Raw genomic sequence first — 17087 nt, 5'->3', positions numbered from 1 at the left:
AATTACTGACATACAAAAAATAACAAATAATTTTATTCTAATTCTACTCGAATGCGAGTCGGTTTCCCAAGAAAATAACATAAAAATGACAAAATTTGATCTATGAGAAACAAAAATATCCCTAACGTTGTTAATATGAAATTCTATCGTGAAAAACAATTTCTGATGGCTATATCCTTAACTAAACTGGCCCCATGAAAATTTAATGGACGAACGCCACTGGATCGAAAAATATGCAGAGTCTAAAGTTTTCGTTGTCTTCTCCATGTTAATTCTTTTCTGTGCTTCTAGCGTGCTCTGGAGGAACTCCGAGGCGATAAAAGGAATTTGTAAACTCAGCGGGCGATGTATTTCCGCTTAGCGTTGCATTCGTCTTTGCTTGAAGGGCTTCAATGCAAGTAGCAAGGCTGGCTGGCTTGTTGCCGTGTTCGGGCGAGTTCGGGTTCCGTCGGAATAGCGGGCGAAAGTATCGTCGCATCGTGCAACTTGGACGCTAAAAATACGACGGGAGGAGGGAAGTATGAAGGAAATGGAGCGCTAGGATTCGCCGAGGCGCTGCGTGACGCGTTAATGTTGATAAAACTTTAAATTACTACGAACAAATTTAGTCAAAAGAATGTCAAGGACTCTGAAATGCGGTCGTAAGTGGGGCGAGGAAAAGGAAAATTGTCGAGCTGTCAGCACACGGTTGCAAAACTCGAACACTTCCGTGATCGCATAATAACGACGACTTGGGAAGGTGCAAGGAAAATAAAAGGACTAATAAACCTTACATAAAATACAAACAGACCTCAATAATGGATTCTAAATTACAAAAAAATAATACTTAATAAATATAATAAAATTTTTAGGCAAACGTGTAGTCATAAAAAATATGATCAGTAAAAGATACAACAGGTTCGGAAACCTGAGAATTTGGCTTACTTTCCGCTTTTTGAGTAAAACTTGGAACTTTTTCGACTTTTGCTGTAGGCTGGCTGGCTGGCGGATGAATTACATTTAACGGTACCACTTCAACAAGTGATGCAACATCATCATAATGCTGTTCCACAGGAGGTGGATAATTTTTAAGCTCACATAAGGCTAATTCGTTGGTACGCTCATGGTCATAAGTAATAGATTTCTTGCGTTGACATTTACAGTAACAAATTACGAAAATTGTAAAAATACTAATAATAAACGTTGCTAATAATAAACTTGTAATGATAATATGAGGATAACCAAAGGATTTTTTCAGCAGATGAATAAAATTTGATGCTTTTACGTATGGAAGAAATCCATTTAACATAACTAAAATCGCAATGATTTTCATGTTGCTTAAGCAACAAAACAAACAGTTCTTCAAAACTAAAACGTATTCTAAGCCTGCCTAGTTTAATTTATTAGGTATTTTAACTCAACTTATTTATTTCTAAATCTAAGCTCAATTTATCTGCTTAATTTATTTATTTTCTAAATTTGTAGGCACTGTTTGACTTATCTTATTTTAAAATTTACTGCAAACTTATCTTATTTAATCTCAGGTGTTGTTTTGATTTTTAAATACTTAAACAAGTGATTCATTCTTGACTACCTGAACTAAAATAATAATTATTATTTATGCAATATTTAAATGCATTTAAATACTAACATCACTAAAACTTGAAGAATCTATAATTCTCTCAACTCATTCTAAAATATGCTTAGCACATTATTGTAGCAAAGTTTGAAACTAAAACCGTTGTGGTTTAACCATAATCATTCTGCGATGGCAGAATGGATTTCCAGGATTTTGGTAGCTATCCAATATCCGAAGGAAAATACTTGTTATTGGGGCGCAATAAAATCTTGACGTCGACGACGTATCATACTGGGAAAATTTATCAAAGATCTCTTCTAACTCTGCATAAAAATCATCTTTAGTATTATCATCTTTATCTTCCATTCTAGGACCCGAATTGTGGAATCTAAACTTGGAGCCATCTCTGGAAGAATTAGGAAGTTTTCTGGAGGTCAAAAGCACAATAGACTACGCAGATGAAGTAATAATTGTAATAGAAGGTAAATTCAAGAACAGCATAAAAAGAATAGTCCAGTATTGAGACAAACTCTCTCGAGGACTAGTGCGATACGGCGAAATTGACCACTGCCACCTAGAAGACCTACTTTATAATCCTAAAGGGTAAGCTGAATGCTAATAAACATCCCTCACCCAATAAAAACTCAGAGGACATCGTCTGTAATAAATAAATTGGCAGCAATAGGTTAGAATACATTCAGACTCCCCATGTCGCTCAAAACCCATACACATTCATAATCTACAACGTGACTGTTTCTTTCGGCTCAGCAAAGTAAGTGGACTACCTAAAATATGTAACATATGCAACAAAAATAACTTCATCACAAAATAAGATTTTCATTAAAATGAGAGGTGCATTTCGAACAACATCGCTGGGATATGACCTATCGACAAAATAATCAAATAGAGAGTCCCCAAATACTGGTTCAAGAAAGGCCAAGAAGAGAGAGTTTGCAAAATTAATGGCAGATATACCCTTACCATTGCAGAATTGAACTCTCGGATCATCCAAGAGTGGCTGGAAGAATGAACTAACAGCCCCCAGGACAGGAATCTGTATAAGAGAGAGGCTGATGACAGATTGCTATCGAATTGACTTCTCGAATGACGAATGAACACTTCACATATGGTAAATCGTCGACCAAATTCACGGTTTCAAAATTCCTCAGCACATGAAATAACTTTATGTTTAAGTTCTGCACCATGTGAGTGATGCTTGTGTTTCTCCATTTTTAAAGTCCCTTTTCTGTGCATGTTACGAAAGTTGGCTCACTTACCACCTCGTTAGTGCAAAGAGCATAGGAAAAAAAACACACAGTTCACTTACTAAAAATAAATTGACTCTTTGTTGTAAAATGTTGATTGTTCTAACACATCAAATTTAAAGGAAACAAAATTACGTTAAGGGTGATTTTTTACCAGAGAAGAAAACTTGATTACTGATATTTGCAAATACTTCATTCTATATTAGAATAATACAATGCTATATTTACCAACAGGGTTAGAAAAAACTAAAATTAATTCAGGCACCAGCCCCTTTTTTCAGGATCGAGCGCTTTTATTTATTTACTTGCAAATATGAAGAAATCCATAAATGAAACTAAGATAAAGCTACACATTTTGAAATGTGATCTTAAAACATTTAATTTATTAATTGGATTGGATTAAAGTAATTAAATATCGCGCGAGAGTGGCCTTCTCAAAGACGGCTCAACTGGCAACAACATGATAAACTATGCAGTAATTCTAATATACGGCCGACTCTACCATATCGCCACAAATTTTAAAATTCGGCTAGCAACAGAAAAAAACAACTATAATGCCATGTTTATTATTATGATGTAATATTACACGTGATACAGAAAACACACAAACATAAAAAAACACATACTGTGCTCGTTATTTTTTTTAAAGGTAATGGAAATTTCCATAAACGAACAAGAAATATGATAAAATATCATATTTTTTTTAGCACTGAATTCGAAAATTCAGGCGCCAGGTGAAAATTTTCAGGTGCCCTGTATTTTTTATCCCTATTTATACAAATACACTCGGATCAATACGCCATCGAATCCAAGGTTCACCTAAATTTTGAAGATCAAAGATCCGAGAAAAATGTATGCCTGGAATTCAAAGAAATACATCATTTAAATGTCATAATACCTTTGCTGACGTGTACCCGAAGACTTCGTATCTATTCACTTTGAGATGTAAATTGTAAATTTTAAAGAACGGATTGGGGCCTTACATTCTGATCTCGCCCAGGGACCCGCGATATGATGTACTCCAATGCCTTGCAGCGTTATAATTTGTTCATTATCATGAACACAGTATTGCCCATTATAATATTATAACACACTAAAATTATATATTCTGAAGAAATGTGTTCTTTAATAAATTTGCAACCATCTATAATAATGTATTTATTAATTTCATTAAAGTAATACTCGACATAAAGCCAATTTCATTTCCTTTGGATAAGGTGATGTGGGGATCATCTGTTTCCCCAGAAGAATGGCCATGACGATTTTCGAAATAGATAAGAGCATGAATAATGTTAGTCCCAGTTATTTCCCCCCCCACCTACGCCTATGATATCTTTCTGTAATAATTGCAAACACAAATAGACCTAACTTAGAAGTACTTCTATTTCACAAAAAAAGTACCAATGGTGTCAACTTATAATCAAATGGTGCTTGGTTCGTTCCCTGGTCAGCGTTCGGTTGCTCTTTGAAGATCGAGCCCTAATTAGTTTATCTGATCACAAATTGGACCTAGAAAGGGACCTTGTAATTGTTTTGATGTAAACTTTAAACACACACATTATATAACAGGCCGTTATAAATATAACATAATAATAATTTATGACACAACAGCCCTTAAGGGCCAAGACCTCACTCCCACATGCTTCAGCAGAGGTGGGCGATAATCCAACCGGTTGCAAGATGCCGTGTGGTCAGCACGACGAAGCCCCAGTCGTTGTAGTTTTTCCATGACCGAGTTACGCTATTCATTCGTAGCTTCCTAATTTCCTCACGATGGTGGGTGGGCACCGGTCCCATACACTGGCCGAAATATCAGGAGAAAAGTTGTTACTCTTCCACCTATGAGACTCGAACCAGCGCGCGCCCGTAGCCCGAGTCCAAAACCTTAGACGGCACGGATACGGCGCGGGAAAATAGGCTGGGATAATAGTAGAAATAACACTGGTCAACATGATTTTTTTTCAAAAGAAAACTAAATGTCGAGTCAAATGGATTTTCTTGCCCTGAATTCAAATACGTAATCAAAATTTTTCCATCAGGAACAGTTTTTCTGTGACAGTCAATTTTTACAATTGAATTGTAGCGTTCTTTATGGCCTGTATAACTTATATCTAGTGTTTCTTTTCAAGATGTATAGGTGTTGTGTTATACTGAAATCAGGATGTCAAGTCTGTGTATGTTTATGCATGTTCTGACTTGTTCACTAGTTGAGAATGAAGGGGAGTGGAGAATACGCCGCCGACCAAGCAGAGAACTCGTCGCTTAGGGGTGGAGCTGAGAGTTAAAAATGTGACAAATACCCTCTTATTGAATCCTGAGAAGTGTATTTACGTCCATTGCATATCAAATTGGGAGTCATGAATTTTTTTGTGAAAGGAATGGATAAAAACTCTGCTGCATGTATGTACTTGAAATCTAAATTTCTCAACGACAGTGATGCGAAACTGAAACAAGGAATTTTTATAGCGCCACAAATAAAATCACTAATGGTTGACGAACATTTTGAAGAGCTGTTAAATCCACTGGAAAAAACAGCCTGATAGGCGTTGAAAAATTTATGTTGCAATTTTCTTGGAAATCATAAAACAGAAAACTATCGTGATATATTGACTGATCTTGTGAATTCATACAAAGATATGGGATGCAACATGTCTTTAAAAATTAACTTGTTACTCCCACCTAGACTTCTTACCAGAAACTCAAAATGAACTTCCGCAACAGCCTGTATCAACGCATTTTCCTCAAGAAACATTTGGCAATAAAATAGTTAAGTTGCCAGGCTGATTGGTATAAGTCTTTTAAATGGTTGGAATCCAGTGTTCAAATTGATTCAGCCTTTTGCTTCCCATGTAGATTCTTTACAACTGAAAGCAAACATGAGATAGTCACATTCAAAAAATGGGCATTAATATCTCGAAACGAGCTTTGGATAAAGATTCTGGTTTTCGAAAATATGACAATAGTTATGCTCACAAAGCTGTTCAGATGTCGTGGGAGTCCTACATTAAAATAAAAGAACATGGTAAAGAAGTGTCAGATTGTAGTCTAGTAAGTGAAGCGCATTCGGCTCAAGTAAAAGAACCATCGTTTCCATCTTAAATTCTCATAATTTATTCACTGTAGTTTTCGTTTTTTTTCGTTCGTTAGAGCGCGTGTTTCTATGTTTGTCAGTAAATCGACCAACATTGACCGTTCGTATTCCCATCATCCTAAAAAAACCACCTACTGTATTTTGAACGTCATATCAAATGAGCAAATTAAACTTTTAACACAGATACAAAGAAAAAACCTACAAAAAGAAGAGAAACTTAACGAATACATTTGTTTAAAATGGTTATTCCAGAATTATATTTACTATTCCAGTAATTGTAACTAAATGAGTTTTGGTATATTAACTTAAATCTTTTTCAAAAGTTATCAGTTGAAAATGACTTTTCCTATCATTGTATTGCTGGTTTACAAGCTTCATTTGCTTTGTAGAAGCATAGAGAAGCTTTTCTTTAACTGATGAAAGCATATTTCGCTTTATTTTTATAATATTCTTTTTTTTTTTACAAAATACAGGACATTTATATGCCGAATTTTTTAAACACTAATAAAAATTGAATACAAATATTTGTAATAATTGCATTGTATGTATGAATTTAAGCCATGGACAAGAATGCTCCAGTCCAACACAACGTTTTGGGGGGAGGGGTCATGAAACGTCGCTCTACTTTGAAAATTTCCTAGTGCTGGCCTTGGCCATGACTACCGAACCAGAGCCCACCTAAAAATATTTTATCCACCCTTGAGCCCACCCTAAGAAAAATTTCTGGAGACACCACTGACATATTTGTGTGTATGCTTCTAATGATATAGTAATAACATATTTCCTAAATATTTTGGGGTAGTGATCAATTTTTTACAAAACTTACCAGTAACAGGATCTTCCTGGATTCCATCCCAGGGGCCAAAATACCGTGAAACAAAATCGTAGAAACCCTTGCTGTCTCGACATGTGGCTATTACGCCACGGACATTCCTCGTCTCGTCTGAGTTCAACATAGTTTCGAAGTCGGGTTTGAATTCGATGAATTCTTGCCTGTAAATAAACGAGGACAAAAAGTAGAACTGGACGTATAAACGTATTTAACATAAAGACACCAGCACCAGTTATGTCTTTTTTCTTTATATGTATAGCAATTATATGTATAAGCAATTACACTCGAATTACAACGCAATAAGAGCCTTGGAAGTTTGTCAAAGGATGTTTTCTTTTTTAGTATATATGAATTATAAAGCGGTATCTTTTCAAATGCACGGAAATGTTTTTAAAAATTCGTTGGATGAGAACTATTCGTCGTAGAGAGTTGACGCGTTTTCTTTTGGATAGAATGTCTAGAATGTCAGGGGAAGTACAATGTTGATTGATTGATTGAATTGGTGTTTTAAGTTCACTTTATGCACAGTAAGGCTAGGAAGTACAATGTTGACTGAAAAACAATTTTTAATGTATCACATGACTCATTACATTTTTCATTCCATAAACAACCTCTCACGTACCCACATTAAATAAAGACAGGGTGCTGTGGCAGCTTTGGCTTAAGATTTCATATGCGGAGACTTGAGGAAATTGTATTTTTTTTTTTTTTTACCAGAAGTATCAAATGCCTGCAGAACTATGTTCACCTTTTACCAAAACATCACATTTAAATTGTGCCCTTTCGAAAATTGGTATAAACAAAAGTTCAAGGTAGAGCGCGTATCTATCTTCAGTTTTGGTATTGCTTTGAACTTCATTTACCTGAGGAAAAGACGCAGGGTGTTTTATGTAGTTGCATTCCTCCAATTTATAATTGAATTAATATTTTTCTAGGTTGAGATCTCAATGATAACAAAGCAAACCAAATTGAAAAATACCTTGAACAGGAGTCCTTCAGTCGTACGAGGAGCATTCCTATCCCTTCTGAGAACTTGACTTCTTGCACCGGAAGTCCCCCAACCGTTGCTTTGACCAGCTTCTCAACCTTGGCTTCGTCCGTTCCTAGGCCCACCGGGGGATAACAGGGGAGGGACATAACCACTCTGCCAGCTTCGTCCTTGCAGGTAGTCAGGACTCCGCTCTTGGTGTCGAATTCCAGTTCGGAATTCGAGTTCCCTGGAGAGAAAAAAACTTTCATAAGCACTCATTTTCGGAATCCATTCAGTTTATGAATATCATAGTGCACGTTGAAAAGTTATCGTGTTAGTAAATGCTCATGGAGGTGATATTGTTTTTGGGGGAAAGATCCTGATTTGAACATTAATGGGAAGACAAGTGTATGAATAATTAATTGGATTCAAAAGTTGTGTGAATTTTATGCGCTAAATGTTTTGGCTTTTCGGGAGTAGGCATACAGTTTAAAGTGGGACCCGAACCTCTCTGCATTGTCCCTCCCACAGATGAAATGTATTTCAAACAATTCACAACTGGACGTTATATATTTTGATCTAGCCAAAGCTTTCGATACTCCCAGTCATCGTCTTTTGATTCATAAATTATGCAATAGATTCAACATTCATGGTAACTTTCTTAACTTGATCACAGATTACCTTAGCGATCGCCAACAACGTGTAGTCCTTCCAGGAACTCTATCTAACTTTCTTCCCGTCCTTTCTGGAGTACCACAGGGCAGTGTTCTAGGACCCCTCTTGTTCATGTTATTCGTCGATGACCTTACCGACCATCTCACAGCTGCCTCTAGTAATTACCTTCTTTTCGCAGATGACTGAGATTTTAAGAGAAATCTCCACTTCCAACGATGCTCATCCTCTCCAGAATGACATAACAACATTTTTTTCATGGTGCCTGACATGGAAACTTACTTTAAATCCTGAAAAATGTACTACTCTCACCATCTCTATCAAAAAGAACCTGTTAAAGTCATCTTACTCCATCTTTGGCAATAACATCAAAGCAGTATCCTCTCATAAAGACCTAGGCATTGTTTTCGACCAAAAACTCACATTTGAAGAACATATTACAGGCACGACAAAAAAGGCTATGCGTCTCTTAGGTTTACCGTATCGTTTCACCAAAATTAATGACATCTCAGCCCTCACCTTGTACTTCAAATCATTCATTTCCCCAATAATAGAATACTGCTCTCCCGTCTGGTGCATGGCATGTCCCACTCAGCTCTCCAGAATCGATTCTGTTCTTAACTTTTTCCTGGCTATAGTTCGTTACAGGGTTCCCTCATTACGCAACTTTCCAACACCACATCTCCTGTCCTTTCTAAACCTACAGACTCCCTATCAGCGCCGTTTACTGAACGATTTTAGGTATCTTTACAAAATTGTCAATGGCAAAATCCGTTGCCACACGCTCCTCCAGGAATTCCACTTTCGAGTGCCTATGCGCTCAACACGCAACAAAAATCTATTTTACACAAAAAAGCCTAGACTGGAAATTCAAAAAAAGATCGCTCTTCCACAGACTTCCCACTCAATATAACGACCTCTCATCAAATGCTGATGTGTTTTCCACAGAGTACGCCTTTCGGTCAACCATCAGAAGATATGTTGCTAAATAATATTTAATTGTGCTACCTTGACTTATTTATATTAATATTTTGTCTTATTTTGCTATTTTTATTTTTGTTCTTTTTGTTATTTTCATTTTTACTGATTTCAGTGTAATATGGCTACGTGCTGTATCTGAAATTTTCTCAATAAATAAATAAATATATAAATATCGAAGCCGGACCACTAGCATAGTCTACTTATATATTGTGTGTTTGTTTGAAATAAATATTTTCTTTAGAGATAGTAATTAGGAATATTGTAAAGCGAAAAATCATGTAAGAGTCATGCACTTCGATTTATCCGTAGCAGTTATCGATATATTAATAACAGCACTCACAATGTTTTTAACTAACTAACTAACTCTCTAGCCTTCTTAAACCAGAAGGTTCATGGCTGCAGCAACACAGGCCTTCCATCTGACCCTATCTTGAGCAAGATCTATATACTTTTTTCCATCCCTTACCGATTTCCTTTAGGTCCATCTCAACGTTGTCCCACCATCTTCAATGTTTTTAAAGCTCTCAATTTCTTGGTCATTGCATCTCAAAGTAACATTATCCGTACACGATTACTATATTCAAAATTATGCTACGTTATGGTTTTCGAAGTGCCTTACGACCACCTAGGTTCTGATTTTTAAATTTCAAATCGATAGACGTAGATCTAAAATAGCCTAATGAAACACGCACATATGCACCATATCAGTGATGACCAATGAAATAATGTGTTACTCGCTGAAATACATTCGATGATCTCCTTTATTCACACGCTAATTTAACCTGCCCGGGCGGCTGAATTCAAGATTCTTTAGGGAGTCTGACTATAATCATGCGAGAGACACGGGTTGGATCCACGGTGGGGGAGAACCGGGATTTTTTCCACCTGTTCAAGTGGATTCGGGCGTCCACCCAGCATCGTATAAAGTGGGTACCTGGAGTAAACTCTCGGGAGGGCGGGGGGTAAGGAGGGCAGGAGCGTAGTGCTGATCACATCACCCCCACCTTCTGCCGTGATCAAGGAAGTGTGAGGCCCTAACTTCACACCCCCTATACGGCTTCATGGCGTGGTGCAAAGCACAGGGAGTGAGTAATTTAGAGCGATGCATTGAGGCAAGGTTAAGAAAAATGTAACCTGTGGCAACTGCATTGTGAACGAATTGGAAGAAAAATAAAATATTTTTTTCTGTCTCTTTGCTATCTCTCCAGGTTAAATGTAACTACGGGAATGAATAAATAAATGTAAATGCCAGAACAAGCAAAAGGGGAAAGTGTTAAAAAAATTGTCTATCCGAAAATCTGAATATCCTCCTAACAGTAACAAATTTCTATCTAATGTGTGTCAATAGTAATTGAATCAAATATGCAAAGAAATGTGCGCATATAAATGTAAATCACTACATTTTGAAGAAAAAATAGACGTTTTCCTAGTCTATTACAATGTATATATTACTTTATATTTTGGTACACCCTTAAGCTAAAAAAAACTGCCCACCATCGAAAATTTCCAAGACCAAATCTGAACGATGTGACACAATGCGGAGCAGTATAACAAACCACACGCACGAAAAAGTAAAATCACCAGAATCTCTTCGTAATGTATATGTAATTTGTTTATATATCTATTTTTGACGAATAATCACAAATATAATTAAACAACTTTCCATTGATACATTTCACGACAAATTCTTTGCTCCTGCTCAGAGGCCTGCACGAGACCCGGAGGAAACCCGTCCACAAGGAGGCACGTCTACAATAATATGTAACACGCACGTCAAGTCAGGTGTTGGACGATTGCGTAAGCGAGCTTGCCTGAGCAAGAATCCACAGGCCTCGAGACCTGCCAGGTTTTTCTCTTTACCTGGGCTACAGCGCCTTGAATAACGTAGTGTGGAAAACGACCCAAGAAACTAGTTTCCCAGACAGGTGAAAACATAGATGGCAGTGCGATCAGTACGAGTGCTAATTTTCTTATGAAAGTGATGTGGCTTAGTTAGTTTTTGGAATATATTGTGTAGATTTGTTTGTCTTGAAATGCGGTACGTGAATTAATGGAAACAGTTATATTTGTGGAGTGATTTGCAGTCACGAAACGGCATTACTTTGGAAAGAAAAGTAAAATAAAATTAATAAATAAATAGCATGCGTAACACGAGAAGAAACATCGCAAAGTGATTCCGGACGTCAGGTGTTGGATTGTGTACTAGAGTTTTATTTTTCTATGTTATTAGAATATAAATAGTATCCTGAGAAATATTTCATACCGAGGCGACAAACCGCAAGTGTCGCTTGGAAGCGAGCAGTCCGTAATCAATGCAGCCTTTCGAACCGTAGGGACACAAGCTCTGACTGCACCGTTTCCTCAAGGAGATTTTACACCAAAGCGACACGCGACAAACGATACGAGGATTTCACACCAAAGCGACACGGGTCCTTCGGTCCAAGGCAACTTTCATACCGAAGCGCATGTTGCTTGGAAACGAGCCAATCAAGAGCAACATTTCACATCGTAGCGGCATGACGGAAAGCACAGGCCAGCGTTCGGTTGCTGAAATCCTCAAGCGATAAGTGTCGCGTGCCGCTTGTCGTTTTGGTGCGCAATCTCCTTAAAGCAAGACACTCATTGCATGTCGCATGCGCGAATAACAAACCACGGCAACATGTTGCAAGCTATTGAGGAAATGACCCAGTTTGAACGACGCACAAGCGGCAAAGCGACACGTGTGGCTTATCGTCTCGCCTAGATCTGTTGTTGTAATTTGCGGTTTATCGTGTTGTTCGCACAATTAGCAGCGAACTCTGTGTCACTAGTGTGACAGTGTGGAAGTGTGTGTCACTAGTGTGACAGTGTGAACATCCCGTGTCGCTTGTCCCATTGGTTTGAAAGTTTCCTTACACTCAGAAACTAAGAAAGTTTTGTGGGGTTCCCCTTTTCGTTTCATGCAATCATCATTATCATCATCGCCGCGATTAATTTAAAGCAGAAGAAAAGAGACAGTAAATATCAAAAATACAAATGCTTCAGTGTGTATATCTTTAAAAGAAATGAAGATGATCATAATGGTAATGAACCTAATTCATACATAAAAATTCAGTTGCCAAGAGCATTTCACGTGGATTTTTATCCCGTATTTAACGAAAGTATGACAATAACAGGACGTGGTCGACTGTCTAGAATGTTCTTAATATCTTCGCGACCACTGTACCAAACATCATAGCAATTATCACGTTCATACAAATGCTTCATGTAAAAGAATCAGACGTTGCAGCAAAAACTCCATTTACTTCCATTATAAGCAGACGAATGCCATGCACCTGTACCGACACCAGCACCTCTAGCGGTATCCTTTCTGATTGGAACCCGCCAGAGAGGCCAAAACCGTCCGTTTTCCACACTACATTATTCAAGGCACTGTACCTGGGCCCTAGGAGTCACGTGATACCCCATGTAGTTGTTTCAAGTCCGACGCGAGCACCACTGTCAGTGCTGTGAACAGCAATTAAATTTTACTACGCATGGAGACATTTGAATTTATGTTAGTCGCAGGCGCCCTGAGGTTGTATAGCTGTTAGATATTATAACTTTGCAAATTAATATTTTTCCTTAAGAAAGTTTCATTATTATGTCAAATCGACGACCACATATTCTCCAAATATTGATATATGATCCAAATCGCCCTTTTTCAAATGCTAGAAATCTATTCCCTAATTGTTATGCAGCACTTAAGTCTTTAGGACGAAACAAAACGTGAGGTCTCACTTATCGCTCAATTCTCAAACATTTTTTTTTGTTTCCCTGCCTTTCGTCTTTTGACGTAAGCGCGGATAGATTTACAAACGTGCGTGTTCCAAGTGGCTTCAGATTCAGAACCGAAAAGTTTTCGCGCGTTTCATTGTCAGGTGAGGTGTGTTATACTGCTCCGTCTTGTCATATCGTGCAGATTTGGACTTTGACATTTTCGAGGGTGGGCGTTTTTATTTTCGCTCAAGGATGTACATTGAAATAATCCACTTTCAGCAGATTTGTATCTCATTAATTGCTGTGCTTGTTCTACAAAATTAGCGAGACATTACGGGACGAAAATGCCAGCATCTGCGCCATGTCACGCGTTATCTCGGCTCAGAGCCAAAACGAACACACTGTACCTCCGGGGGGGGGGGGGGGGTAGGGCATACTAACTCATCACATCGCATTATATTAATTACATTAGATAACTACCAAATCATCGTCATGTATCATTATAGCACTTTAGAATGTTTTGTGACATTTGGTAAATTTTTACGCGAAGTCTGTAGACCAAAGGAAAACAAAGGTAAAAAAGGTTTTCTTTCTTTTTTTCAAGAGTTGCAGTTACACTGAAAAAATTGATGGAGTGTAAGTGTTCCTGTTGAACAAAGCAAATTCCACAGCGACCTTCATCCCTCTTTCCCCAATCTCCACAATCGCCTGCCTCGGTGTTAACCCTGGCATGATAGAATACTGGTTGAAAAACGTCATTCTTTCGAATTTGCGAACATGAATTGGCAATGAATTGAAAGTTGCTTTTATTTCCATGTAGGTTGGAGGCAGCTTTCGCTTTACTAATTAATGCCTTTGATTTTGTCATCTGCTTCCCAGGAGAGTGTAGATTCATCCAGCATTTCTCGGAAAATCTATATAGAACTTCTTGTGCTGACCTTTCAACCTGTCACAAGGAAGGGTGAACGAACCTTTGAAAGAGACCAATTTGACAGACGAGTTGCTGCTTTTGACCTGAATTATAGCCACTCAAAATCATTGGTATCGGTGAAAAAAATTCAACCGATACTTACAGGTATCGCCTGAGTCCTAGTAAATACCCTAATCGGGTACCTTGATTATATTTACTCGTAAATCTGAAACATGGCATTAGGTGCTGCCATCTGTTTTCGAAAAGTTGCCACAAAATCGCCTCTAATACAACCTTACAGGCAGTGGCGTAGCAAAAGGTGGGCGAAGTGGGCGACCGCCCGGGGCCTCGCGTCTCATGGGTTCATACAAGAAATGTATTAAATAGAAGTGAGGGGGAAAATGGAAAAGGCTAATTTTTGTAGACAATAAAATTAAAACATTCTGTTCTTATCTGGCTTTAAATTCTAGTTGAACGTTATAATACGTCAAATCAGGGGCGTAACATACAGGCGGGCTGGCTCTAAGTCTAAGGGGACCCGGAAAAAGTAAAAATTATTGCCATATTTCTATGAAGAAACATTTACGCAAAAAATTCACGATAACTTGCGTGGACATTTTTACCAAATTATTCTTTTATCGAATAAAATGCAATTTGTCTTGTCTTGTCTTCTTTCTCTTCCTCTTGCACTCCAGATTTTAATATGTTAACAATAAAGCACCTCCAACTGCCACGAAGCAAGTGCGAGGTATTTAAATGCTTGGGTTGTTTGCAACTCAAGAAGGCAATGGATAACATAAGCAGTTCTTACTTCCTTCCTACAGCTTCATATTTCAGCTCCAACAAAACAAAGAAAGACATTTTTAGGGTGATTGAAATTATTAGATATCACTTTCTTCAGCAATTTTAATTTATTATTATTTAAATATGATAATTTGCTGACGTATCCCTGAATATTTTCTACCGATTCAATTGAGATTTCAAGTTTAATTAATGGGTGGGAGGCCTCGCATTCTACCTGTATGTTCCATTTTCTATCTCTACCTCAATGTTTCTGAACTATTTAACAAAATTTTATTTGTTCTTGTTATGCATGAACCAGAACATACCCTCACGATACTTATTTGTCTTATCTCAATCTGGGACAAACGTTTAGTTCTTAATTTCTGGGGATGGATGTGTCCACCCAATTTGGTTTTGTTCTGGTTCTTGTGTGTCGATTTTGGGATTCGACCTGCAACCTCTACATCTTCAACCTTGCACGCTCCATTGTAACCTTCGTCTTTTGTCAACCTGGCTTATTGGTTACCCTATTGATACGCATTAAGCCCCGTTTACTTCGAGATAATATCACACTTATTTTCATTAGAAAATACTTTTTATACTAACCAATGCACTGGAATAGAACAGCAGCAGTAGCGAGGGTTGCATGTCCACATAGAGGAACCTCATTGGTTGGCGTAAACCATCTCAGACCGAAACTTCCAGCTGATTGGAAGTTGTCAAGAAGCCTGGTTTTTGTCACGAATGCTGTCTCTGATAAGTTCATTTCAGATGCAATTTGTTGTTTCAGTTCATCTGAAATATCCTGAAATTGAAAAAAAAAGTTTTCCATACACATAATTTCTATAATTCTTAAAACTTATAATTTCCAAAGTTAAAAAATACTGCCGTCAAAAACAATAACATTCTACGGTCTCATGTTGTAGTCATTAATTAATTTACTACTACCTCTGTCCCATAATTATAGTCCGGTCTGCCAAAATGGTGACTTTTTATTTATGTTTTTTTTATACTTGATCGGCAAATTTGTACTGATCCTTGAGTAATAACGTTGTATGGCTCATTCCCGTGTTTAATTTTCTTCTTCTGTATACACCAATGTCACAGTTTGCCTATCGGACAATTATTATGGGACAACAACCAAAAGTGTACCGGACAATAATTATGGGACAGAGTGAATATGATATAAAGTAAATTAATCTCTTCATAAACTTTTGTCTTCTCCTTTAATATCTAAGAAACTAAAAGTTAAAATATACAAAACCGTAATTTTGCCTGTAATATTATATGGATGCGAAACTTGGTCCCTTACATTGAAAGAGGAACATAAATTGAGAGTATTTGAAAATAAGATCCTTAGGAAAATGTTTGGGCCTAAAAGGGATGAGGAGACAGGTGAGTGGAGAAGGTTACATAATTTAGAACTACATAATTTATATTCATGTCCAGATATTATTAGAATAATTAAATCAAGAAGACTTAGGTGGGCAGGCCATGTAGCACGAATGGGAGAGGAAAGAGGAGTTTACAGTATTCTTGTTAGGAAACCTGATGGTAAGAGACCAGTAGGTAGGCCAAGACGAAGATGGAGGGATAACTTTGAGATGGACCTAAAGGAAATTGGTAGGGATGGAAAAGAGTATATAGATCTTGCTCAGAATAGGGACATTTGGAAGGCCTGTGTTGCTGCAGCCATGAACCTTCGGGTCCGAGAAGGCTAGAGAGAGAGTTAGTTAGTTAGTTAGTTAGTTAGTAAAGTAAATTAAAGTAACTAAGTAAATTTACATTGTTCAAATTCCAAGAAGAAATGTTATATTCATACATAATACTTTGTCTCGGGAATCTCTTGAGAAAGCAAACGAAAGCAAGACTCTGCTCAAGTGGTGACTCCACAGGGCTTGACCAATGAACACGCGAGAGGGAACGGGATTGCTTGGAGGGGAAGAGCGACTGCAGCCACCAACCTTTCCAGCACCGTGTACTGCTTCGCTCCGCCCACTTGCTTTCTCCCCTATTCTACCTTTATGCGCGGCGTTGCTCCACAGCTTCCCGGATATAGTATACAGCTGAGATCATGGGAGCACGGGGCTACATATCTCCACCCTCTAAAGTACCATCAGAGCATGTTACAATGTTCAGAGCAATAAATAAAACTTATATATAATCGTCAGGGTGGGGAGAACAGATTTATATATACTAAAAATGTGTTCAATGCATATTTATTTACTTTAATCAAAATATGGAATTAAATATAGTCTTGCAATGGTGAAGAATGGCAATTTTCATT

At 37.6% G+C, this 17087-nt stretch overlaps 1 protein-coding gene across 2 annotated transcripts in view; it reads right to left on the bottom strand.

Moving 5' to 3' along the window:
- Positions 1 to 17087, bottom strand: part of LOC146003253 (phenazine biosynthesis-like domain-containing protein 1) — an 84643-nt gene that overhangs the window by 41282 nt on the left and 26274 nt on the right. For both annotated transcript variants that reach the window (XM_083141437.1, XM_083141438.1), the window contains exons 3-5: positions 15407 to 15605; positions 7726 to 7963; positions 6741 to 6907 (exon numbers count right to left, since the gene is read on the bottom strand). In XM_083141437.1, the coding sequence (XP_082997563.1) occupies positions 6741 to 6907; positions 7726 to 7963; positions 15407 to 15605 (604 nt within the window). The remainder of the gene's footprint in view (positions 1 to 6740; positions 6908 to 7725; positions 7964 to 15406; positions 15606 to 17087) is intronic.

The sequence above is a fragment of the Lepisma saccharinum genome, chromosome 20, assembly GCF_977018435.1.
Source record: "Lepisma saccharinum chromosome 20, izLepSacc3.1, whole genome shotgun sequence".
Taxonomy (NCBI): Eukaryota; Metazoa; Arthropoda; class Insecta; order Zygentoma; family Lepismatidae; genus Lepisma; species Lepisma saccharinum.
The sequence above is the reverse complement of the archived record's forward strand: the minus strand, read 5'-3'. Positions and strand labels throughout refer to the sequence as shown.